The sequence below is a fragment of the Ursus arctos genome, unplaced genomic scaffold, assembly GCF_023065955.2.
Source record: "Ursus arctos isolate Adak ecotype North America unplaced genomic scaffold, UrsArc2.0 scaffold_26, whole genome shotgun sequence".
Taxonomy (NCBI): domain Eukaryota; kingdom Metazoa; phylum Chordata; class Mammalia; order Carnivora; family Ursidae; genus Ursus; species Ursus arctos.
The window spans coordinates 6,907,442-6,934,305 of NW_026622941.1; the positions used below are offsets into that span (position 1 = coordinate 6,907,442).

General features: G+C 48.5%; 1 protein-coding gene across 1 annotated transcript in view; it reads right to left on the reverse strand.

The window, feature by feature from the left end:
- The window catches only part of VWF (von Willebrand factor), an 85,603-nt gene that overhangs the window by 9,434 nt on the left and 49,305 nt on the right, over positions 1 to 26,864 (reverse strand). Inside the window, exons 15-27 of the mRNA XM_057303331.1 lie at positions 24,838 to 25,058; positions 23,467 to 23,659; positions 22,956 to 23,297; positions 21,136 to 21,335; positions 14,339 to 14,441; positions 13,874 to 13,948; positions 12,581 to 12,685; positions 10,575 to 10,780; positions 8,227 to 8,376; positions 3,420 to 3,530; positions 2,308 to 2,488; positions 1,585 to 1,625; positions 953 to 1,069 (exon numbers count right to left, since the gene is read on the reverse strand). Of these exons, the coding sequence (XP_057159314.1) occupies positions 953 to 1,069; positions 1,585 to 1,625; positions 2,308 to 2,488; positions 3,420 to 3,530; positions 8,227 to 8,376; positions 10,575 to 10,780; positions 12,581 to 12,685; positions 13,874 to 13,948; positions 14,339 to 14,441; positions 21,136 to 21,335; positions 22,956 to 23,297; positions 23,467 to 23,659; positions 24,838 to 25,058 (2,045 nt within the window). The remainder of the gene's footprint in view (positions 1 to 952; positions 1,070 to 1,584; positions 1,626 to 2,307; positions 2,489 to 3,419; positions 3,531 to 8,226; positions 8,377 to 10,574; positions 10,781 to 12,580; positions 12,686 to 13,873; positions 13,949 to 14,338; positions 14,442 to 21,135; positions 21,336 to 22,955; positions 23,298 to 23,466; positions 23,660 to 24,837; positions 25,059 to 26,864) is intronic.

Sequence of the window (26,864 nt, forward strand, 5' to 3'; positions counted from 1 at the left end):
GTTCTCTTTGAATCATTCTGTCAGAAATAGCTGTGTCTTCTACAGATCCATTCACTCCACAGATATTTTATTAAGCCCCTACTTTGAGCATGACTCCATGCCAAGTGCCAAGAAGAATACAGATGCAGAACGCTCCATATAAAGGACCTGCTCAAGTGTTCCTCATCCCTGTGCTCCCAAAGCCCCCTCGCGCTCTGGCTGGCTCTGCTCCTACTCATGCGAAGGACTCCTCCCAGGCGCCGCCCCACAGCCTGCCTGCTCCCTGGCCAGTCAAGGAAGAAAGCCCTCCACTTGCACCGTCTAAAAGAGCCATTACTCTATTCTGTGCCCCTGGCTCACAAGAAGCTCATCTGTCCAACTGTGTCTTCGGAAAAAGCAGGAGCCCCCAACACAGATGGCACTTTGAGGAAGAAGCACTAGTCCAGCTCTGTGAGGTGGGGCTGAGTCATAATTAAAACAGTGAAATGCCGGTCTTTACCCAACTAGAAATGATGGTTCCACTTCCCAGAATCCACCCTCAGAGCAAACATAGTCATTGTGACCCAGCAGAAACAGGGTGCAAGATTTTAAACCACCACAGCGCCCAATAATGAAAGTATAGGGTGAGGTATAGCCGTTGCAAGGAATATTGTATAGAATTTTACACATAGTAAGTGCCTGATAAATATTTGCTAACTAATTAATTTTTAATGTTTTCAAAGAAGGGTAGTGATGCTTCTTAAAATGTTGTGTAAAAAAAATAAAGAACTGTAAATATGGTACCATAAGCCTTGCAAATATTATGTTTATTTTTTAAGTTTACAAAACAAGACTCTTCATTATAGTTGTGAAATACTGCCCACAATCAGAAAACAACAAATGCTTTATTTACAGACCCCAGCAAGGTCCCAGTGCTGGGATCCCCCAAGTATCCTGGCACCCAGGGACTCTGGGTCGCTGACAACCCTCTTACCGGGGGACAGGCCTCACAGGTGGTCTTCCTGCACTCCAGCTTGAATCCAGAGATGACCCCCACCTGGACGGTACAGTGGCATGTCGTGCACACATCGATCATCAGACTTTTCCCGGGCTGAAACCAGAGGCATCAGGGTCAGGCCTCCCAGCACAATGACCCCTTAACTCTCCCACTCACCTCAGCCATCTGCCTTAGGAGAGGGAGCCCAGTGGCCCACAGCCAAGATAAGCCATCGCCCTGACGCTCCTCCTGTGTCCAGTGACCCACTCCCTCTCTGCCCTCCCACCTCAAGGATGACAATAGTAAGTCAGAGCTTTTATGCCAGAAAGGGAGCCTGAGCAGTGGGAGAGGGGAACGGATTGAAATGTGTGTCATGCCATCAGACTGCTTCTCTGCACACAGAAGAGAAGCTCGTGAGCCTGAGTTGGGGCCGGAAGATAAGGCCCTAGAGAGTCAGCAAGATGGCGGGAGCTTGGGCACCAAGATGCCTGTGAAGCCTGGAGGCAATGGAAAGTGGAGGACAGGGCTCCCTGCTTCCTTTCATTTTCACTTCAGAATGACTGAGCTGCCCACCCTCTCACAGTCCTCCCATGTCTCCCCCACAACCCACCCTGGAGAAGAAGCCTTACCCCAATGATAGTGCCATTGAGCATGCAGGCCTCCAGGGGCTCTGGGGGAGAGAGAAAAGTACGGGGCTGATATCCTCAGGGTCTTCTCCTCCCGGTCGGGGCCCCTCTCCTACATTTGCAGTCTCTCGCCCCACCGTCTTCCAGGTGCTGTGGGTCCTAGTACCAGAGCCACAGAGGCCTTGTTCCCCCCAGGCCTGCCAAGGAAGGACAGGCTGCCCAGCCCACAGTGAGAAGATCCTTCTCCCCCACGTCCTCAAGGGGACAGCCTTTTTAAGCAGTCCACACTTAAGGAGTGAGTGGGAGGACACTTGGGCTTCTGAAAGAAGGAAATTCGACTCTGAAAACTTTAAGTCCCAAAGAATTCCGAGCACGTGGTGGAGAGAGTCGCTATTTTGTTTGTCTGTTGGCAGGGTTGGGGTGGGAAGTTGGAGTACCTCTTCCCAGCAGAAGCAATACAGTGAGTGATTGAGAAGTCTGGTGGACTCACTAACTCACAGGAGCAAATGCAGGTACAGTGGCAGAAAGCCACCACTAAGCACAGTGATGACCTTCAGGAAACTGTAATGTTTCTCTCATCTTATTTGCTCTCCTGCAAAAGCATTAGGAACGGATAGGAGGACTTTGATCCTGCCCATTTCCCTGAGTTGCTGAAAAGGCAAAGAATTCAGAAGCCCTTAGCGGACAGAGAGGCTTGGAGGTAGAGCCCCTGGACACACGCCTTACCGCAGCGACAGGTGGGACAACACTCTGAGGTCTTACAACTCAGCTGAAAACCCGTCGGGCAGGTAGGGACGTCCAGCTGGGGGCAGGAGACATTCCTCTGTTGCACAAAGACCTCTTCCTTCACGCGGACACACTCATTGATGAGGCAGGGGTTGTCAGGGGAGGCCCAGTGAGAGCCAACCTGCAGTTAGAGCACTGGAGTTGAGCTGGAGTTGAGCAAGGTTGAGGCCGAGGGCCCAGGGAGGTGTGCTGTTCTCTCAGGGAGCTGATCTGGGCTCTGGGGATGAGCCCCAGCTTAACATCTAAGTCCCACCCACAGGGTAAGGCCCACAGAGGGAACGAATGGGGCGCATCCCAAGTCCTTCAATGAGGCTGGGTCAAAGTCACCCTGACCAAGATCCTCGCTCAGTGCCATGTGTTCTACAGAGACTTCACCACCTTAGGGAAGCCTGGGGACATCACCTCCACCCTGGGTACAGGCTGTGAGCTGAGCTCGGAGGCTCTAGGGCACTCTGACCAAGAAGCGGCAGCACAGGCTGACATAGAAGGGATGTGGAAGGAACTCCATCCATTTCCTAGCCAGGCGCTGCTTCCTACTTACTCCTGTAGGGAAATAGCAAGAGACTAGGGATGCTGGCATCTGGCCCCTACAGCCCGGCAATCTGTCCCTGGGGCTTCCAGGCCTCTGGATGAGTGGCCTGACCCAGGGCAGAGCAGTGCTCAGAGCCTGTGGAGTTTTAGGGTAGTGGTGGGCCTACCACACATGCAGGGTGGTGAGGCCGTCCCACACCAAGCACTCAGGGGAAGCCGACCTCTGATTCCCAGGTAAACAGGAGGACACAAATCCCCCAGGAGTTCACAGAACTCTTAGGGAAGGAACTGGGCCTCTCCCCAAATCCACCAAATAGGAAGTCTGAGGCAATCTCAACTGTTCCTATAAAGGGCAAAGTAACCCCAAGGAACATGCGGATAGTACCACAGCCAGATGCAACTCCCTGTGGGGAGACCAAAGGGTGGGGGATGAAATCAAAGCCAGCACTGAACCACAGAGTGGCCAACCAAGCTGGTCAGGTCACTACCCTCCTTCCTACCAGCCTGGGCCCAACACCTACATTCTTCCAGTGAGACTGGGAGTCCCCCCGCGGTGAACCAATGACCACCTCACAGGCAGATGGCAGACACCTTCCACAGCACTCGCCTTCATGGATGACGTAAGTGAAGCCCTGGAAAAATACAAAGAAGAGAGATTAGGACAGCCCAGGAGCAGAGACACAGGTGTTCTTATCTACCCCGTATGTGTCCTGGGACTGGTTGGAGTGAACATTTTCATCTGTGTCATCTACCAGCCTCAGGATCATGCTAAGAAGTGGTTAGGAGCCATCAACCCCTGAGTCGCTAAGTTAGGTCTTACACCAGCTGAAGAGACATAACCCTGCACTCTGAAAGCTTCCACTCTCAGACCAAGATCCAGTCCGTGGGAGTATTAAGACAGCCCAGAACTCACTCAGCAGCAGTTAACTGGCCTGATCTTTATCATGGCCAAATCTAGGGCCCCTCAGTGACTGGGAAAGAACAGTCAGGACGCCTGGGATCTAGTGTCTGCTCTCACAGGGACAACCACCTCTATAAGATGAGAACCCTGACCTCTCACCAATGTGCAGAGTTGGGTTTCCCTTGGCCATTGCTTGATATTATCGAGCGGTTTATGGGCACAGTAAGATAAGAAAGTACACAGATTGATCCTTTCCAGAAAGCCTGCCAGGAAGGCCACAGTCCTGCAAGTAGGCCAGCCCATCTTGCCTCTTGGAGGTCCTCCCATCTGGCCAAAGCATTAGGGACTTGGACTGAAATCCTCCATGGAAACTCTGAAGCAATATACAAAGAATAAGCAAAACACTGCTATGAGTGTGTGTCCCAGGAGCCACAGGAAGAGAACCCAGGACCATGCTTCATCTTGGAGCTCTGTCCTTGAGCGAGAAGGAATGACTGCAGCTGCTCAGGGTGGGTGTGGATGCCACGCCTGCTCTGCTCCACAAGCACACTCATGAGCCGGCAGTCAGGAGACGCACACAGCGCTGGTGCCTCTCTCTGGGGGAACACAAGCACTCCAGAGACTTGGCTCAACTTCACACCATCTGCATGGGACCTACTTGCATCCCCACCTGCGTCACAACAGTGCCCACTGAGCTGTCCCCAGTCTTTTATCAGCTGAGATAATAGTCGTTTGTTGTGCATCTATGACGTACTAGGTACTTTGGAGGAGGCAACAAATTAGGATGGTACAATCTAGACACCCTCCACTACAAGCAGAATGTACAAAGCGCCATAAAAGAAACAAAGCCTCAAGGGAGCACAGAAGAGAGTCATTAATCCCTTTAGGGACCTAGAGTCACTCTTGCGTGCCTCTCTCAGAGCGCTGAGTCACCTGGATTCGCATAATCTTCCTGTTTGCTGCTGCACAGCCCCCCATCGCGGGCAAACACGTTGTCCATTGTTGGCTAACTCCCAGACCAGAGGCCTTGTTCTCAAAACCCCACCAACTTCTCACACTGAGGTACTCCTAGCCATGCCACCAAATTTCCTGGCTGCCATCTTTCTAAGATTCCCTCCATGCCTCCAACAGCCCCATCTCCTTGCGGTGCCACCAGGATTCAACCTATGTGTCATCTCTCCTTCTTTTCCCACACTCCTCCAAATCCTCTAGCTTACACCTGCTTAAAATCTACATATCACACCTTCTCCTTACTTTTCTCCATCCTGTTTTCACTGGTTCCCCCATTAAGAATGGAACTAAGTAGGGTGCCTGGGTGGCCCAGTCGGCTGAGCGTCCAACTCTTGGTTTCAGCTCAGGTCATGATCTCAGGGTCGTGGGATTGAGCCCCACATCAGGATCTGTGCTCGACAGGGAGTCTGCTTGGGATTCTCTCTCCCTCTGCCCATCCTGCTCATGCTCTCTCTCTCTCAAATAAATAAATAAATCTTTACCAAAAAAAAAAAAAAAAAGAATGGAACTAAGTACATCTAAGATCCACGTAATCTGAAGACAGATGCCCCTGAGAATAAATCCCTAATGTATTTAGCAGCACAATCCTTGAAGCACAATTGCCGCAGCTGACGTGGAGGTGGGAGGCTTGGAGCTCTGGTCCCTTGTCTCCTGGCTGCCTCAGACCGGCCCTTGCAATGCTGGTATCGCCAGTATACTAGCCCATCAGAATGGGCCCTGGGCCAGGAGTCAGGACACTCCCGTGCTACTGGCTTCGAGTGAGCTGTAGAACTATAGGCAACTTCATTCCCTGTACTAGTCCTCTGCATCCTATCTGGCAAGTGGGAAGAGCAGCCCTACCTCTTCTTCCTTCTGGAAGAGAATCATTTATTTATCATAGGATAAATAAAATACAATGCATGATATTCAGGTCCTCAGAACAGTTCCTAAGGTTCCATGATTTAGTCTGATTCTGGAGTCTAAGGGTAGGGAATCAGGCAGTCATAAGCCTTCAAAGAAAAGCCCTTCCAAGATTTATACAAAGGAGTGGGAGTTCCTCTTGCTGTCTACATGGAAGCAAGGCCATATGCACGTAGGCCCCCTACGAAATTACACGGGTAGCCTGTAATGCCCCTTGCCAGCTTTACATTTTTCTGACATGAAGAGCTGAGAACTATGGAGGTGATCAGGGAAAGTCTATTTCTGCAGACTGTGGCTTCAGAAAAGAACAATCAGAGGGTGATGGTAATGTTATCCCTTTTTGGTAATGTTGTCCTGTGTTTGCTTGTTGTCATACCCTGGACAGCAAATGAATTCAGGTAAGTGAGCCCAAATGTCTCTGGAGTCAGACTGGAGCTGATACTACCCTCCTTGAAGAATGAAGTCTGAGGCCATCTCAACTCACCGAAGCTCCCACCTCAACTCAACACATGATACAGCCTCCCACATCCCCTCAGCTGGAACTAAACCACAAGGCCGCCTTCTCCCCAGAAGGTGTAAACATTCAGTCTCTAAGACAGGCATGTGTCTAAGACAATTTCCTCAAGCAATCATACAGTCAAGAGATCTAGACATGGGGCCACCTCCATCCATTCCCCTGACCTTTGTACCCATCTTCCTTGTGAAATTACCTCCAGCATCACAGCCCCTAGACAGCCAGGTTTATACCATGTGACCTGCACCCCTCCTAACAGTTGACAGGACTAGAGTGGGAACAGGACAAAGGACCCAATCCATAGGCTGAGCTGAGCCCATCAATTTTCTTCCTGAGAAGTTACTGTATGGAACACAAAGACTGAATAAGTCAGGTTAGACAGGGATGAACCCTGGGTCCGCAAAGCCACATTGAGTTGAAGCCAGATTCAATAAAGCCACGTGCAAAGGAAATTTACAAGAAAGCAAAACTTCCTCCCAGAGGCAGTCAGCCTGCAGGGAGGAGCTGGAACAGATGGGCAGAGAGAAGCAGAGACAGGGGTTCACGGGACAAATGAAGAGTAATGTTGTATGACGGTGGTGCCCACTCACATCTCCTGCATTTCATTTCTGAGAGATTCCCTGTCTTTTCCATAAATCCCCTTTTAATTTTAGCTAGCTTGAGTGGAGTCTATTCTTTGCAATCAAAACTCTTTACTAATACACAAAATATATTGGGTGCTGGGGAGCTTGGGTGGCTCAGTTGGTTAAGCAACTGACTGTTGATTTCGGCTCAAGTCGTGATCTCAGGGTCAGGAGATCAAGCTCCGTGTTGGGTTCCAGGCTTCACATGGAGTTGGCTTGAGATTTTCCCTCTCCCTTCTCTGATTGCCCCTCCCCTTGCCTCACATTTTCCCTGTCAAATAAATAAAATCTTAAAATTATATATATACATACACACACTGGGTGCTGGTTTTATAAGCAGCACTCTCTTGCTTGATAGCAAGTTCTTTCCATCACTGTCCCAGGCCTGTGGGAATGGATGGAGACCGATAGGTTTCCAAAACTCAGTGTCCCCAGTGGACACGCCTGGATACCACCGCATCATCCTCTCCCAAGGGTGCCTCAAAACTCCACTCCTCCTCAGTACCAGCAAGGCAGGTAGAGAGCAGATGAGCTGAGTAGACTCTCCCACTTCAGGATTTGCACTTAGGCCCTCCCTTCCATCATCAAACCACCCACTTCCCATCCAGCATCAGGAGCATTAGCTCCACTGCTGTTATGAAGACAAGCACAAGACATATGTCCTTGTCTGCCCCAGCTACTCCTCTCTTACCATCATCATCTCCTGATAACACTGAAGGAATAATAACAGTGCCAGAATTTGACCCACAATTCTCCCTGCACACCAGTGTTCCCTTCTTTCTAGGGTCTCATCAGTCTGAAATGTGCAAGAATAGAGTGTCTCAGAGCACACAGGAGCCTTAGGGGGCAGGTCACCACCAGAAGCATTAAAAACTGAATTGGGGCAGCAGGGATCATATTTTCTGTCCCACGAATTAGAAATGTGGTCTAAAAAATCACCAATCTGTGTAGATACGCTGTAGGACATTGAAACTGGGGGAACTCAGAAAAATCAGAACGTGCGTCTGTTCTAGAGGCAGGCTGAGGTGATGTCTGAGGGGGAAACATGGGAAAAATCAGGTCCTTCTTTGTAGGCATTAAATCCAATTTCTGCTCAAATCAACGCCACAGCCTCTGGACTCAAGACCATACAACCAATGTGGCCATTAGCCAAGGACGGACTCACAGAAGGACGGACTCACAGCAGGATGGCATAGCATTCCTCTCCTCATGCCTTCTTTCACTCAGCCCCAGCCCCAGGCCCCTCCTTCCCCTTACCTCTGGGCTGGAACCAGAAGTTACTGAAAGGGGCTTTCTTGCCCCTTCCAAGGACCGCCCCCCCCCACGCCCCTGCTGCCCTGACTGCTCCAGGCAGTGGCCAGCCCCTCTGTGCCCCTTACCGACCGGCAGTTGTCCTCACAGGGCTTCTGGGAGCACTGGGCCACGCGCAGGCCCATCACAGAGTCCTCCAAGTCGGTGCAGGTGCACACGTCACAGCCCTCCTCCCAGAACTGGCCCACGGGGTAGACGGTGCCTCGGTGGACACACACCTGCAGACACAAGGTTACGGTGAGCCATCTCATTCTGCTCATTTCAACGAGAGGTTAGGAAGCACCTACTATGTGTTGGAAGCTGCTGTAGGTGCTGAGAATATAGCAGCGTGTAAAACCAACATGGTCTCTGCCCACCTGGAGGGATGTTTATGAAAGAGGTTCTGCCCCGTTCCCTTCCCTGCTCACCAGCCTTAGAGAGCCATTGCTGGTGTACGCGAGTGGCCCCTGGTGAGTCCCTCTTGGACCACAGGCTCAGAATCAACTCACTTGGCTGCCTTAACCCAGTTTCGTCACCACCTTAACTGCATTTAACTCCCTCCCATGTCACACAGAAAACTGTTCCCTAATCATCAGACCCAGTGAAGTCCTTGGACTTAGCACCCATCCACACGTAGCCCTCTGTCCCATTAGGAGTGGGCTGAAGGTGTGTGGGGGCTATGAACGAGCACTCCCTTGAGGCCCACAGATGACAAGGAGCATAACAAGGAAAAGAATCTGGGGCACAAAGAATGGGACATGTTTGAGAGACAAAGTATCCTACTTGGAAAAACTATAGGCTACAGAAGGGATATGGGAAATGGAGTTTAAAAGGTTGATTGGGATCGGAACATGTAAGCCAGGCTGAATATAATCCTCAGACGTTGTAAGAATGAAGTGCTGTTTGATCAGGGCACTTAATGACAGTTTTGACATAATCCCAAACCTGCCCTCTGAAGCTGTGAACAGGTCTCCACCCTCATTCATACGCATCATAACAGGACAAGTATTTATAAGCCACTATCCTTTACCTGTTCCTTCTTCCAGCTGCTATATAATGAAATTAAATGAGAACCCTTGTTCTTCTATTAAGAAGCCTGCTAGAAAATGTTACCACTCAGAATCTCACTTCCAGGAATCTATCTCAAAAGACACATGGCCCAAAATACAAAATGACAGTTGTGCGAGGCTGTTTGTTACAGCATTATTAGTAACTATGTTATTATGCCACGGTGTCTTTCACGTAACAAAAGAGTAAATCAAAAAGGAAGTAAAAGCAAGCACTAAAAATGGAAAACAAACTGAAATATCTGATTAACTATAAATCAAAGCACTGGCAAGATCACACAAGGAAAATAATTACTTCAAATAACTTTAAAACCCAGGATTTTGACCATATATCCCTAATGAGTTATGTTCCTAGGCTAAATAAAGAACTGCAAAGAAATCTTAAACCTCTCTCAATTGCTTTAAATTGTTAGCAATAATATTGGCATTGTTATTTTTGAGACTATTCTAGGCATATTGTAATATAAAGCAAAAAACTAATTATGTCAATTATCTTAGGAAGCCAGTATTTGCAACTTAGAAGAGAAGTGGTAGAAGTATAAATCAAATAAGGTAAGTAAAACCTCATAATTGAATTTGAATCTGAAATGTCACTATGAATGCACGAGTTTTATCCTCTTTAAAATACATTTTCAAGCTCTATTCACCATAAAGGTCTGGAGGCAATGACAGCCCATAAGCAGCGAGCGTGCAGGGCTTCTCCCTGGCATTCATTCCAGGGCTCACTGTCAATAACCCAGCAGCTGCAAGTGTGCCCAGGTCTTCCTGCTGCAGTTCTGGCTCACGATAGCTCATCTTGGGGCCTCTCTCCCCCAGAAGACCGCTACTTGCCTTTACAAGCTGTACCATACCTTGCCTTTACTGTAGTTCATTTATAGGCTTCCATATACTAGCAAGATCATAAGTCGTCTGCATCTTATGTTTCTCCCATAACAGCTAACAAAGCTCCAGCTCTGCTAGAACATAGTTATTGCTCAGTAAATATTGGATGGATGGATGGATGGATGGATGGATGGATGGAAGAAAGGATAGATGGATAGATAGATGGATGAATTGATAGCAATTAACAAATGAATAGAGTAAACTATTAACTAATAATTCATACAATCATATTAGTTCCTTAGCTAACCTACAAAATAAGCTCTTTGATGGTGGGGACCGTGTCTTATAGCTTGCTTGTAACCTTAGCACCTAGCCATGCTGAGAACATGGTAGGTTCTCTCGAAATACCTCCTGAGCTCATTAAATGTCCATTTAGGCTGTGATGGAATGCTGACTGCTCACCCACCATTCAAGCACTCGGTTTAGGCAAATAGTTCATGAGGAGCAAATGTTTGGCCACCTCCCAGACCGAACGAAGCAGCCCCTACCTTGTCAGGGAAGCAGGTTGTCGTGGTGCAGCCACAGTCGTTGGTGATGGCTGAAGTCAGGTACCCCAGCGGGCAGCTCACCGTGGAGTTGACACAGTTGCAGGCACACTCGTACTCATCACAGCACTGGGTCTTCCGAAGGGTCGGTGTCCGATGTGGGGGGCAAGAGGGCGGGGACTCCCTTCTGCACTCATCCTTCCTGCAGGCTGAGGGGCAGCACAAGGTGATACCCCCGTCCTGCCACACTGGCCAGTGCCTTTAGTCAGGGTTCATAAGTATTCAGCTATGATATAAGATCCCAGGAAACTCCAGACCCCAGAATATTGAATCAGAAATGCCCCTGAGCCCAGCTTGGGAACTGTGGGATTTTCAATCATCCCAAAAAGCAGTTAGTCTGCAGGAAAAATAGGAACATTAACCAAAAGGAAAAATGGGAAGCTAGGAATTCTAATGGAGGAGAAGTGAAAACTGCCTGGTCTCCTCTCTGTGAAGGAGGAGGGTCATTCCAGCTATAGAATCTCGAAGACAGCAGTCATCGAATCTCTAAGACCCAGACAGGCCTGGGCGCACCATGCACTGGCAAGCATTCTTTTTTTTTTTTTTTTTTAAATGATTTTTTATTATATTATGTTAGTCACCATACAGTACATCCCCGGTTTCCGATGTAAGGCTCGATGATTCATTAGTTGTGTACAACACCCAGTGCACCATGCAATACGTGCCCTCCTTACCACCCATCACCGGTCTATCCCATTCCCCCACCCCCCTCCCCTCTGAAGTCCCCAGTTTGTTTCTCATAGTCCACAGTCTCTCATGTTTCATTCCCCCTTCTGATTACCCCCCCTTTCTTTATCCCTTTCTTCCCCTACCGATCATCCTAGTTCTTATGTTCCATAGATGAGAGAAATCATATGATAGTTGTCTTTCTCTGCTTGACTTATTTCACTTAGCATTATCTCCTCCAGTGCTGTCCATGTTGTAGCAAATGTTGAGAACTCGTTCTTTCTGATAGCTGAGTAATATTCCATTGTATATATGGACCACAACTTCTTAATCCAGTCATCTGTTGAAGGGCATCTCGGCTCCTTCCACAATTTAGCTGTTGTGGACATTGCTGCTATGAACATTGGGGTGCATATGGCCCTTCTCTTCACTACGTCTGTATCTTTGGGGTAAATACCCAGTAGTGCAATGGCTGGATCATAGGGTAGCTCAATTTTTAACTTTTTAAGGGACCTCCACACTGTTTTCACTGGCAAGCATTCTTATAAGCTGGTAGCTTCTGTGCTCCTAGCCCCAGCTCGGTACCTAGAACAATGAATGCCCTGTCGTTTTAGATCCTCCAACAATGTTGAATGAAAGAATGCTAGCAACCGTGTCAAACCCACGGTGTCATTTTATGAATGCCAATCCCCTCCCTGTGTCCTTTGCCTCGTCGCCTTGTCCCAACTTCCTTCAAATACAAGAAGGTCTCCTCTTACCCTCCAGGTCTTACATCTAGGAGCTCAAGTGAGACCCTAGATCAACAGGACCGGAAGTCCACTTGACATAGAGGCTACAGAGCAATTGTGTTCCTTGCCATGTCTTACTTTAGCCCAAACTTATGCTTACGTGATACTATTTGGTGATTCAGTAGATATACAAAGGGGGAGGAAACTGCCAGAGCTGTTTGGGAATAAGATCTAGCGATGAGGACAAACCAAAGGAACATTCCGTCCCCTCATTGGTGTGTGGGAGGATGGGAGTAAGTGACGGTTGGATCTGGTGGCTTCTCCATCTCAGGCCCAGCTGTCTCTTAATGCAGCTCAAGAGGGAGATGCCCACAGCCATGCCCACACCTGGTATGCCGCAGCAGCCCGTGGCTAGGAAGGTTCAATCCAGGTGTGATCTTACCCCCTCTGTTCCAGAGGTACCCAAAGCCCAGCTTCCAAGGAACTAAAATACAGGACACCTTCCCCAGGCCAGCAGACAGGAGCCACGCTCCCTCCTCATCCGCAGAGCCTTACCACAGGTGAAGTTAGGTCTGCACTCGCCGGGATTGGTCAGGGTCATCTGGAGGCCACCTTCACAGGGAGGAGCTGGGGGCAGGTTACAGCTCAGCAGGTCACACACTGAGGCCAGGACAGAGAGACAGACACCCCGTCAGAGGTCAGCAAGGTCACTATTATGCGGGCGCCCCACATTCCTGCAGACTTCTACTGTGTTAGGTATGTGATGATGAGATGGAGCTGGAGGGGGAGGGAGCAAAGGGGAGAAGTGACAGGTAGAGAGACAGACAGACAGATCCGAGTCATATGATAAGCTCATGTCGATTACTCTTGTCACTGCTGGGACATCCAGATCTCAGCCATGTCACCCGAACTTTCTGGGCCTCAGTCTCGTCTTCTGCAAGGTGGGGAAGGCTACCTTCCAGGGTCAGTCCCAAGGTGTCATGAAATAATGGAAGCAAAGTGTCTGGCACATCGTAGAAGCTCAATCACATCTATAAAATGAGGGGCCTGAACTAAGGATGCCCCAGTTCTCTCTACCGTGAACATTCTGAGACCTATTTTCCACAAGTTTGTCTCAAGCCACATCTTCCTCTACGTAAGACTTCTATTTATGCCTTATAAATTTCATCAGCATAAATAAATTTCTCAGATGATTTCATTCTTTTTTAGACCCCTGGACTGTCACTTGATCTATCTGCCCTCGCTCAAAGATTTGCATCACTGCAAATTTGACACGCCTGTGCTTTATGTCCTCATCCGTACAATTAATAACCACGTTGGCCGGGACAGCGACAGGGCACTGGAGATTTCCTGCCATGTTAACCATAATTCCATCAGCTCTGGACTCCTCTCATTGCACTATTTATTCAGCCCATTACTCACCGTGGAGTTTGCAAACCTGTAATGAAACCCTTTGACGAATCACTTGCTGAAATCAAGGTGCCCTCTGTGTGGCCTTCTCTATATCTAGTATCCTCAGGATTTTCTCGAAAAGGCACATGAGTGACTTTGGCATGACCTTTTCTTCAGTAAATCTCTGCACTGCCCCCCACCAGAGACTACCCCATTCTTTTTTTTTTTTTTTTTAATGCTTTCAAACCTTGCATTTAATAATTCACTGCAGAATTTTCCTCGGAAGCAAATCCTACTTTCCAGAGGTTACTCCTGCCATTTTTTTGGAAGAGCCAGTCAGCCCTTACCCCCCTCCTTTGGCACACCCTGTGCCTAAGCCCACACGTGCCTTTTAGCACCTGCCGTGTGGGTCACCTGGGGCTGGGGCCGGGGTCTGGCTCAGGGCGGGACACATACCACACTCATACTCCGGGCAGCACTGCTCTGCATTCTGGCGGAGACGGGCCACTTCACACGGGCCACACGTGGGAGCTGAGGGAGAATGCCACAGAAGTCAGAGACATCAATAATGGTACAGCCTGAGGCCTCCAAAATGTTGCAGAAAACCAGCACAGGCCCTGCATAGGAGGCCCACCAGGAATCCGGCCGACGGGCCTCTGACAAGTGAGTCTCCCCAGTGTGTCCTGGCGGCCCCCTCAGATGTGCGCTCCTGGAGACTCTGAGTCTGAAGGCCAAGCTGGGGATGGGCCGAGGGACAGGACTAAACTCTGAGAATGTCTACTCCAGGTGGGTGGAGCAGGAGGAGGGGAGGAAACAGATGTTTGTATCTGGCCCCCAGGTATGTGCATGGGGTGGCCAGGGCCTCCAGGAAGTCCTTCCACCTCCAGGAGCAGCAGGGAGGGGGGTGCATGGGGAGCTCACCTCTGGCCGTGGGGCAGGGCTGCGACGTACAATTGACCTTCCGCCCACTGAGGCACATGCAGATCTGGCAGGGCTGGTGAGCTGGGACCCAGGTTTCCAGGAACTGAAGGGAAACAAGCTTCAGAGAGGGCCCAGGACACTGGGGGCGCAAAGCCTCGGAGGTCGTGGAAGTCAGCCCCCCCACCGCTGGCTCCGTCTCCCCTCCGAGGGCACTGCCCGAGCTGTGCCTCCCTGAGAGCTGCACAGATGAACACACGCCTAAAGGCAGTGGGAGGCTCTGAGAGGGAAGAGCTGGAGAAGAACCAGGGGCGCTAAAACTGAGCCAGGGCAGGAAGGTGAGCGTTCCCATGCCACACAGCTGGCCATTTCCCAAACCGAAGCTGGCGGGGGTGGGGGGGGGCAGCTTGAGATTCCATTTATTCCTGGAATTGGTAAGACATGTATGGGGCAGGAAGGGTGGAGGGGAGGACAGCAAGACTCTCAGACTCGGCACACTGTTGGTACTGGGAGTGGCGGGAGACTAGAGAACAGCCTCTCAGATGACTGCTTCGTGCAGCTTTCCCGTGGCAGGCAGCCCCACTGCAGGAGGGCTGCGAAGTCAGGGAGACCTGAACTCCAATGTGGGGCTTCACTCCCCGGGCCGGTTTCCTCACCTGCAAAGGGAGGGCACCGAGGCCCACCTCAGCTGTGTAGACTGTGACCAGCACAGATGGGGACCACTGAGCTAGGACCAGGAATCCCTCTACACTCAGCCAGAGAGTCAAATGCAGAATTAAAACTGAATTCATGTGTAAATTACCTGCCCCTGAGAAAAGGGCACCCTCTTAACGCTGTTGGTGGGAATGCACGCTGGTGCAGCCACTCTGGAAAACAGTACGGAGGTTCCTCAAAAAGTTGAAAATAGGGCTACCCTATGACCCAGCAATTGCACTACTGGGTATTTACCCCAAAGATACAAATGTAGTGATCCAAAGGGGCACCTATACCACAATGTTTATGGCAGCAATGTCCACAATAGCCAAACCATGGAAAGAGTCCAGATGTCCATTGACAGATGAATGGATAAAGAAGACTTGTATGTATACACATGGAATATTACTCAGCCATCCAAAAAAAGAAATCTTGCAATTTGCAACTACATGGATGGACCTAGAGGGTATTATGCTAAGAGAAATAAGTCAATCAGAGAAAGACATCATATCATCTCACTCACATGTGGAATTTAAGAAACAAAACAGAGGATCATAGGGGAAGAGAGGAAAAAAATAAAACAAGATGAAATCAGAGAGGGAGACAACCCATAAGAGACTCTTAATCATAGGAAACAAACTGAGGGTTGCTGGAAGGGCGGTGAGTGGGGGGATGGGGTAACTGGGTGATAGACATTAAGGAGGGTATGTGATGTAATGAGCACTGGGTATTATATAAGACTGATGAATCATTGATCTCTACCTCTGAAACTAATAATACATTATATGTTAATTAATTGAATTTAAGTAAAAATAAAATAAAATAAAATAAAATAAAATAAAATAAAATAAAATAAATTGCCCACCCGTGAATAAACACATTCTTATGCAGTAGCTTAAAGGTTAAAAAATTCCCAGGTCAAGTAGGTCTTACTTATTCCGTCCATTTCCATGGCCAGCAATCAGCCAGCTGAGAAGGAAAATCTGAGGTCTCCAAGGAAAACAACCCTCCCCCAAACTGCCAGTCCTAATCCAGAATTAAACCCTCTGACCTTGACACCTTCCCCTCGCTCAGTATATAATACCAGCCAATGTCTGAAGAGCATATGCTATGTACCACTGTTCTATGGGGTTTTTTTTTAAGATTTTATTTATTTGAAAGAGAAAGTGCAAGCTGGGGAGGGGGGCGCAGAGGGAGAGGGAGAAGCAGACTCCCCACTGAGCAGGGAGCCCTGACACGGGGCTCAAGCCCAGGATCCCGAGATCATGACCTGAGCTGAAGGCAGCCGCTTAATGGACTGAGCCATGCAGGCACCCCTGTTCTATGGGTTTTATATAAATGACTCATTTAATCCGCACTGCAGCCCCCTGGTGAGGACATCCGTATGATGAGAGAGCTTGTCAAATGAGAAAGCTGACGCCCCTGCTTAGGGTCACACCATCACAGCAGCGGAGCCACTAGACGAACCCACAAGCCGTCTTTTTGACACCATGCTCTACTGCTTCCCAGAAATAACTAGTATTAAATATGTTCAAGATATCTTTCTAAGGGCTTTACATTTATTCACTTTATGCTGCTTACAATATCTGTATCAGGGAAGCACTGTCACTATCCACACTTAGAAATGATGCGTGGAGACACAGACAAGGAGCATGACCTGGAGGTACGTCCCAGGATTGAACCTGGCATTCTGGCCCCAGACACCACGGGCTTTCTGCATTCCAGCTGCCTTCGTCGGTAATCACAGGGCCTGCCACAGGCCGGTCACCTTGCCGGGGCTGGGAAGGGTGGGGACCGAATACCCCGTCCTAGCCCTCAAACGGCTGACGCTCAAACTGAGGAAGTAAGACTCGTTGATGAAAAGTTGAATGAGAGAAATGACTTGTGATACATTCACAGCGTGGCATATTACTCAGCCATGAAAACAAACTATGGAAACATGGAAGATGAAGGGATCTCAAGAGCACCATGCTGAGTGAAAGAAGACAGGCAAAAAAAAAAAAAAAAAAGGAGTACACATTGCATGACTCCATTTATAGAAAATTCCAGAAAATGTAAGAGCAGTGGCTGCCTGTGGGTGGGAGATGGGGGCTAGGGATGCATTCAAAGGAAACTCTGGGGGCTGATGGAAATGTTCATTACCTTGATTATGATGATGGCTTTATGGGAATGTGCATATGTCAAAACTCACCATCAAATTGTACACTTTAAATAGGTGCTGTTTACTGTATGTAAGATATACCTCAATAAAGCTGTTTTTAAAAATTAGAAATACAAGAGCCACAGTGAAAGAAATGTTCATGGAGGCTGGGATGCTCCAGAAAGACCTCACAAAGGTGCACCTGTGCTGGCTTGGAAGGACCCAGGCCGAGGGAAGGAGAAGGAATTCTGAGTGGGAACAGAGGATGGGAGGTCCTTGTGGATGTCTAGAAGATTCTAGAGGCCTTCTCTGTTCACTTCAGGGCATAGTGGTGTTTAACATGGTAGGCAAGGTGCACCCCGACACTTTGTAAGCAAGACCCTGCCTCAGAGAGAGGAGTGCTGAATAAGGACAACCCTGGTGACAGTGAGCAGCATGGAGAAGCCAGGAGCTGGTGCCAGGAGCCCAGTGCTCTCCTAGGGGCTGGGAAGGCCCACGGAAGGCCCAGGGTGCTGGCCTCAGAGGCTTGGGAGTGGAAGGAGGAGGGGGACATCTCACATCTCCCCAGGCCTGGCTCTGTCCTGCCTCTTTCCTGCTTTTTGCACAGATGATGAGGCCAAGAAAATGGACAATCAAGGGATCTATATTTAAACCTTTAAATGGCAAAAGTGACAAGACAAGAAAGGAGAGGATCATATTTTTTTTAAAAATGATTGGGGTTTTTTTTCTCTTCTTCAATGTGAACTTTAGATATCTAAATTCAAGGAAAAAAATAATACAACTTTTCCACGATCCTGAGAGTGGGCAATCGACCACAATAGGTGGCCAAAATCAGGTGTTAAGCCTCCTCTTCCAGGAATTTTTAGTTCCCCAGAAAGCTTTAATGAGGCGTGCCCAAGGCAGGGGACAGAACCTACTGTCCCTGGGAAGGCCCTAAACGAAAAGCACCAGCAGCCAGCTCTGCAGCAGCATCACCTCTCCGGTGATGCAGCAGACGCGCCAGCAGGTGGCAGTCCTGCACCAGGACAGGCCAACTCCAGCCCGTCCTGTCTCACCCACCGGGTTACAGGGCCAGGCGGGACTAGACCCAGGACCAAACAGGAATGAGAACTGGCTGCAGTTCTAAATTCAATAAAGATGACAAAAGAACGGCCTACAGAGAATATAGTAAGGGAAAACTGAAGTCTTCAAAGTCCTGGGTCAGAGAAGGGACACAGCAAGTGACCATGCACCACCCACCCCAGCCAAGGATCTGGGGGAAGATGCAGGAAAATGTAAGCGCTGGGCCGCTAGGAAAGCAGAGACCGCGGAGGAAGCGCAGAATCCAGGCGCTCAGTCCGGGTGATGGAGGCGGTCCTGGCTGCCCCGCACATCCCCCAACCCGGAGATGGACTGCCAGTGCTCGGCCCCATCCCCTCTGAGCCGGCCACAAAGGCTCACGTGTTTACACTGCGTTCTGTAAAATAAACAAGAGCTATGGAAACTGGTAAATATTTTGCCCTTCCGAAGTTACCACCAGAGACTTATACCCTGGATTATTTCCCTGAAGGAAAGCTGTCTAGGCTTTATTTCTAAGTTAAAGAAACTCCATTTAATGGAAATGTTCTTCGTGTTAGATTTTTATTCTTTCTCTGAATGGAAAAGCTGAAATTGCAGGTGGCTGATCAGATATTTGTTTTCATCGATTTAAACTGTATTTCCTGAAATAAACCAGAACTGGCTTTGTTCCCTTCATGGTTTTTGATTAACTAATTTTAATGTCACTAGGTTCCGAAATATATTTATAAGACCGTTTCTATATCCAAAATATTGCACTACGTGGAAGCAGTCTCCACACAGCTCAGACGGATATTACAATGTGTTGGATGGAAGGTGAGGGGAGTGGTGAGGAGAAATCGAGTCAGAGGGGGTGGGTGGAGACACTAAGATACAATTCACTTCCAGCTCTCAGCACCCTGCAGCTAAATGACACTCAGGGAACCAGAAACGCTTTACAAACCTCAGCTTCCTTCTCACTGCAGAACGCCAAAGAAGAAGGTAGAGACCATTTCTGCCTCGCTCTGAGAGCATCTTCCCACTACGAGCAAATCCAGCTGAAAGTACCACTGGGTGCTGACACCACACGTAAATGGTACCTACCCTTCGAGCCCAGCAGGAGGGACCCCAGGAGTGTGCGGATCAGGGAGAGCAATGTAAGGTTTTATTTACTCGTTTTGGAGAATATTACGGGACAGGCAGCTATTTCGTTTGGCAAGTTGAAATACGGAGGTCGAGTGTGACTGGTCTTCCCTCCTAATTCATCTACTCCACAGTGAGAGCAAATGGGGTCCACCAGGATAAAGCCCAATAATGAAACAGAGCAGATGAGAGCCATCCAGTAATAGCTGGATGAATGCCCGTGCTTCCACACACAGTTAGCTCAAAGTTTAGTTCGCAGTTCCAATGGGATGGAAGGCAGGGCTAGGACGCTATGGGATGCCCTGATGTCATGGACAGGAACCCCAGTTTTATCACCTCCTGCCATCTGACCCTGCATTTCCTTACCCATTCAATGGCACATGAAATAATGACCCTATGGAGTTTTGGGGAGAATCAAAGAAAATGATCCATTTTGTGGCTAACAATGTCCAGGGCAGAATAGTGGAGTTATTAAAATTACTGTATTCATCATTCTCTAGATTGGTCAGCTAGCTTTACCATGAGTTCTCCTAGTTGTGATTGAATATAGTGAGTCACCTCACCTGGTTCACTTAGTGATTAAAGTCCTCCCTGAAGATGATGGCGACGTTAGGTCTGGGGTGTACCCCCTGATCAGAATACACTCTCCTTTGCTAGAAGCCAAATCTGCTCTCCCTCTACCTTGCTCTGCAGTATGACTGTCCGAGAGGAAGGACAGGACCCCTGCACACATCTACGTTGCACAGACACACATACCAGCTACTACAAATGTACATGTTATCAACTTTGAAGCTATGACTGCCATCTTAGGCCAAGATGGGGGAGAGTCTGGTAAGTATCTTTTCAAAATGCGCTCAATAACCCATAGAGGGCTACAGGAAATGATGACTCCACGACTCCCAAGAAGATTGGCCCAAAGGAGATCTAGCAAAAAGGCATTGTCATACAACAGAAAGAGCACACTCTTTGGAGTCAGACGGCTTTAAATACTAAATCCAGTTCCCAACTCTGTCACTTACAAACCATGTCCGTGGGCAAAGGAAGCTCTCTAAGCCTTGGGTCTCTCTTAAAGATTTTGTAAGTATTTACTAAGATGATGTAAGACACCCCAGTGTGTTCTGTGGAACCCTAGTCCAAGTGGATGCTACACACTCATTCACTCGCTCCACCACACATACAAGTTCCATGGTCAGATAAGGTCGAGAAGCAAAAACCCTCTTAAATACTTGCACCATACATTAGTGCATTAAAAACTCTAAAGAATGATGCAGTAGAGAAACCTGTCTACCTAGTGTTCTTTAAACTCTCTTGACCACCAGTAACTGTTACTATCCTGCAAAACAAGCCTTTAAACAATGTTGAGATAATGAATATAGAGGGCTTAGTACAATGCAAGGTACATAATATAGCTTTACATAATATAATCATAGTAGACACCACTATTAGTATAAATATTCTCTTCCCATCCCTTTCTGGGTTCCTGTAGCCTTCTACTTACATCAATATAATGATGATAGTAGTAGTAGTGGTGGCGGTGGTGGTGGTAGTAACGTGTTATTAATACTTTGGTGTTTGCTTGTGCAGCTAATATATGACAGACCCGGGATTTGAACCAAGATGTGTCTGGCTCCAAAGCCATTAGGCCATACTGCTTCCCTATTCTTTAGAGATCCCTTTAAGAGTTGATCTTTGCTGCCACCGTTGGAGGAGACCAGCCACGGTGAACACTTCACCCTACCGACCCAAGGGAGAAGTAGCCCCATGGGAGGCTTTGGACCGAGGCTCCTACCTGGCGCCGGACTCCATCCTCACTGACGCACTGGGTACAGGCCTCCTCGGGGACACAGCTACCTTGCAGCATGACTCGGTTTGGGGGGCAGAAGCAGCCTTCAGAGGGATGGTCCCCACAGGAGCTCGTATTGCCTTCACAGAGCCGGGGGCAGCCACGCTCACAGTGGTTGTACACCAGGGATGGTGGGCATGACATATCTACGGACGGAGAACGAGGTCACACTCAGCCCACACCAACAGAGAGAAACAGAGGTGCGGCTGCTTCAAAGAGGCTGATCATCTGACAAACTTGCTGGGGCAGAAATGGCTAATTTCTACCCATTTGTATTCCCTCCATTTTCCATAGACGTAAACCTTTAAGTTAGGCACCTCACCGCAGAATACAGACTACATTTCCCGACCTCCCTTGCCGCTAACTGTAGTCACGTGACGACAGCTCTGACCAATGAACTGTAAGCGCAAATGTAGACGCCAATAGCGGCTTCCAGGAATCTTTTTTTAAAGGACGGCGGCGCGTGCCTTTTGTCCCTTTTCCCTTCTTCCCCCACGCCGCTGTTTGGAACCTGGATGTGACAGCTAGAGCTCCATCTTAAACCATGAGAAAAAAGCACACCCAAGTGAGGACAGAGCAAAAAACTAGAATCCAGTTTGAAACCCAGAAATCCCTCTGATCAACTGTGTGAGAGAGAATTTCCTTCTCTGTTACTTGAGCCAAAGTTCATCCTAACAGATGATGTGAGCTGTGTAGCCTTCACAAGTTTTATGGGTTTTTCTTTTGATTACAGGTATATTGAATCGAAAAATCCTCTTAAATTAAATAAGGAATCCACAGCTAGGAAGAGTTGCCTGGAGAAATGGTACAAGAGGACTCACTTGTCCCACTCTAGGCCTGCTCAACCCCTTCTCACGGTGCCAAGGCAGGTGGCAGGAGTGTCTAAGGATTTAGAGCACCAAGCATTTTCCTGTAAATGCACAATAAGTAGCCAGGGGTAGACAAAGAAATTAGTAGGTAGAGAAGGACTATGGGTAACTCAGGAACTATCATTTGCCCCTTGATCTGCAGGCAGGTTGAAATGAGGCAGAACAGCAGAGCGGGAAGGAACCTAGGGGTTGTCTAGTCCAACCATCTGATTCTGAGGTGCAGAACGCAAGGTCCAGATAGACACAGAACAACTGATCACCCCCTGAGCTGGCACTAGGGTGCCCAAGTCCTCCAGCCACAGGTTAGAGCTGTGACAGCTCTATGATTATAAACTCTGAGACTCAAAGATGCTTGCATATATTGATTTCCCTCCAGAGAAAGTCAGGGATTATATTCAATAATGGGGGGGGGGGAGCGCTGAAGTTCAGTGTTCTTTTCACTCTAGCGCCCCCTGAGGCAGGAGTCACATCTGATTCATTATGGTATCCCCTACATGCTAAATGATAAATAAATGCCAAGTCCAAGTAGGGGAGCTGACCTTGGGGAGGAACCTCCATAGCAATCCCATGGTCTTTGTAATTAAGATGCTTCTTGGTATTTCAGTGGCAAAATTCCACTCACACTTCAACATCCTTTGCTGATGCCTGTATGTATCCAATACATTAAAGTCACTTTTGTCTGACCTACAGAAACACTTCTGTTTACACAGACATTCTACACTCAGATTACTGAGACATCTACCATCTTATTTGATCCTAAATGGGATCCTAGGTAATAGGAAAAGCGGGGAATTTGATCTTTATCATCCAGAAAAAGAATATGAGGCCCAGAGAGGATTGAGTGAGCCCACAATTAGTTGGCCTTCACAACTTTACAGGACACCTATGGAGACTCACCACAAAAATTGGTCCTCCTCCAGTCAACACAGACCCCTTTGGTCCGACAGAGGTGGGCATACAAGGCGATCGCCTCACACACCTGCTCCTGGTGGCAACTGTCTTGCTGGCACATGGCGTAAAAGGTGGCCGGAGCGAGAACCTTGTGGCACTCAGCAAACAATTCTGAGAGGAGGACCTGGCAGTGGGAGCTGCTGGAGACAGGACACTGCTCCCAGGAGATCGGCTGGCATGTCTTCCCTGGCTCCTGCATGGTCCATTCCTGGACAAGTGCTCTCCAGTCTGTGGTGACCGTGCCATCCCTTAGCACGAAGTCATTGGCTGCGTTCTCGTCACAGATCCCTAGATGGATGGGGAAAGGCAAGATTGGTAGCCCTGGGTGCCCACGTATTGATGCTTGGAGACCTGGCCATTCTCCATGCCCACCAGTGTCTGAACCTTACAATCAACTAGACCCAGAAATACAAGCAGCCAAGAGTCCTGAGACTAGAGCAAAGGAGAATGTTCTCACCACAGAGACCATACGTCTTCGAAGCAAAGGTCTTGGGGCTGAGCTGCAGCTGGAACTCATTATTCCGTGGAGTGAACATGAAGATGTGGCCAAGATGGTTGAATCTGATCTCATACATGATGGTGCCATAGACATTGACCTCCATGTCCCCACCCACGTATGGGACAGGGACCAGTCTCCCATTCACTGTCAGCTGTCCAAAGAAGACAGTGATTCATCAGTAGTCATAGCACTAAGGAATCCTAGAATTTTGCTCTTCTTCCCGAAGTTACTGACAGTCCCTTCTCTCAACTCCAGTGTCAGCCACGAACTCTGATATGTGGCAGTAGCTCATCGAAAGTAAAGGGGCTTTGCAGACCTTGACAGGTTATTAGAATCCCATATGGATGGCCATGCTCCTGGAACCCGTAAGCCCAGGGGATAAAGCCAGCCTTGAGTCTGTGTGCATTCAACAGGGAAGGACGCAACCCCTCCCAGATAGGCTGAGAAAGTTGCCTTTTGCCAACTCAAGGAGCGTCACGTGGGACTATGTTAAGTCCATGTATATATGTATGTATGTATGTACTATGTATTTTTGGTCGCTAGCTCTTTGGTGGCCCCACGATACATCATGTCAAGCATATTTTTAAAAAGTAGTCATGTATCACAAGGAACATAATTTTTCATGTTAAAAATTTTGGAAGGCTTTTTTTTATTTTAAAATTTGGGGCTGTGAGTTGTTCATTTAATATAGGCCTGGCTATGATTTTTCGGTAATTAGTGTGCCTATTCAGGAATTCTTACAAAATGAGAAGAGCTAACCTATAAGCTTGTTATCACAACTTGAAATATTTAGGATTTCACATCATGAAATACTTAGGATTTCTAAACGAACAAATAAAGAAGTTGGCATCACAGAACCTTTTGTAAACATTTAGTCAAACATTTATTTTTTACCAGTTTTGCAGTTTTCTCTTTGAATTCTGGAGCCATACATTTTGTTTAGGCCCTAAATATTTTCAAAGGCCCTAACTGAAGCCCAAAATATTCTCCTATGGGAAGCTCACAGGCCCCAGGCATGGGGCTCATAATGCCTGCTGGGTAAACAGCCCTGGTGCCAACGCAGTGTTCGACCAGCACCAGAAACCAGCACTACCCTTATGATTTAATGCTACCTAAAATTGATCCTTTCTTACCAATCTGGGCCCAGAACAACATGAAATCGTGCCCCCAGGAAGATGGAAGTGATCCCCTCCTAAGAAGGTGGTGTTCTACCAGTGAGGCAGAAGACAGAGCCCCTGACAGACACACCAGCTAGCACCAAGCACCAGCAGGGGCTTCCTCGAGGTTCTGTTGCTGCCTTACGTGGGCCCCACAGAAAGCACCTCTCACCTGCATGTCACTGTGGAGCTCAACTGAGAGGCCGTCATGCTTCACCTCGATGGATTTCATGCAGGCCTGCCTCACCCCAGGGCTGCAGACACCATTATGGAGAATCACCTCCAGGTCCTGCTCCTTGTTTTGAAATAAGACATACGAGCAGCTGCCAGTCAGCTTGAAATTCTGCCCATCGAAGGTCACGATGTGCCGGGTAGAGCTGCCCATGCACACACCTGGACAGAAGAGAGCAAGGGATGGATGTGACGTTCTCCAAACTCCCGCACGTGCGAAGAGGCAGGTGTTACCATGCTGCACGCAGTTAACAGAGCTGATTGCTGAATGGGCCCTTTGAGGTCATGCAGTCTAACTTCCTCCTTTTTACAGATTAGGAAACAAATTCCGAGAGATGGAATAGCTTAGGTAAGTAACACTTGGCCAGGAAATATTTTTCTAGAGAAGGTTTAGAAGGACAAGTATCACATTAAAAAAACAAGGAAAATTATAGAGCCATACTTCCCAAAAACTTTAGCGTGCGAAGTGAATGATCTCCTCTACAGGGATGCCTTGGCCCAGGAAACAAAGTTAAGTCTCAGGGTTGTTAGGACTTGTTGAAATCATGAGGACCTAAGCGTATCATGAGCTTATGAGCTCATGGTAAAGAAAGTTCACCTAAAGACACATGTGTCCTTTCGGCTGCCAAGTTTCTAACAGTACAAGAGGCCATGTTGACTTGATCCTTTAAGAGATCACACAAGAGGAATATTTCTGGAGCCAAAACAAATGATTGGGTCTCAGCACTCCCTCATTTGCCACTCATTCATTCACACGATCAGCACATTCTCAAGGTTCCTATTAAAACACCACTTGGGAATACTAGTCATCTTGCATCTGCCTAAGACGATTCTGTAAAAAATCCCCCCATGGAAGGCACCACCGCCATGCGCAATTCAAAAGTTAATCTTGGACTGAAATGAAGCTGGAGATGAGCTTTCCAGAACAGACATGACCACAGCTACGGTGGTGGGTAAATAAAAGCCTAAGAACTAAGAGGCAGACTAGGTGGGTCGGGGAGAATGCGCTCATTTCCCTCACTAGCACCAGGTCCCTCACGCACAGCAACCTCCACCTGCACGAGTGCCCTGTAGGTCATGCCCACTGACAAAGGAATGGGCTGAATGCACCAGCTGTCAGAGCTGAGCAGCCTGCCAGGAGCTCTTCCACGCAAAACCTCCTGAGTCCTGGAACAGACGGTCCCTTCCAAGGGGCAGTACTGAATGCCATTGGGCCGCCGACACCCATGCTGCAAGCGGCCCCAGGACTCCAGCTGTGGAGAGTGTCATGGCTTAAGGAGATCAGCCCCAACCGTTGTGAGGATGTAACAAGTCACAGACAAAGAAGTGGTGTTAGCTCACCTGTGGCAAGTTAGCCAGAGCGGCTCTGCCCACCAGGGCATAAACTGTTACAGTGAAGCGGGTACTCTAGAGCCAGAGAAACTCAAGGTTGAAATTGGCTCCCACCCCTTGCTTGTACTGCAATCTGGAATAAATTACTTCACTTCTGTGATCCTCTCTTGCACCTGCTTCTGTCTTTGAACTCATAGAGAGGATTTCCGGGCTGTTTCTAAGCAAAAAAGGCAAAGCTCGTTTGTGAAGAAAGATAAACCTGGAATGAATGAGATGGGTTGCCTGTGCAGAAAAGGCAGAGGAAAGGGGACAGTGGAGTGACATCTGAGTAAACCTTTCTGTACACTCTCACATTTGGAGCCGTGCGAGTAATTCACGTACGAAAAACAAACAAATGGAAGGAGTTAAGATGGCGGAGGAGTAGGAGACACCGTTTTCAGCCGGTCCTCCGAGTCGAGCTGGATAGGTACCAGACCAGCCTAAACAACCACGGAACCAGCCTGAGACGCAGGAAGACGCATCTGGATCTCTACAAATGAACATCTCCAGCGCTGAGTATTGAGGTACGAAGCGGGGAGCCATGAAACCGCGCACAGATACCGGAAGATAAACGGAAGGGGGAGGGAGCCGCCGCGT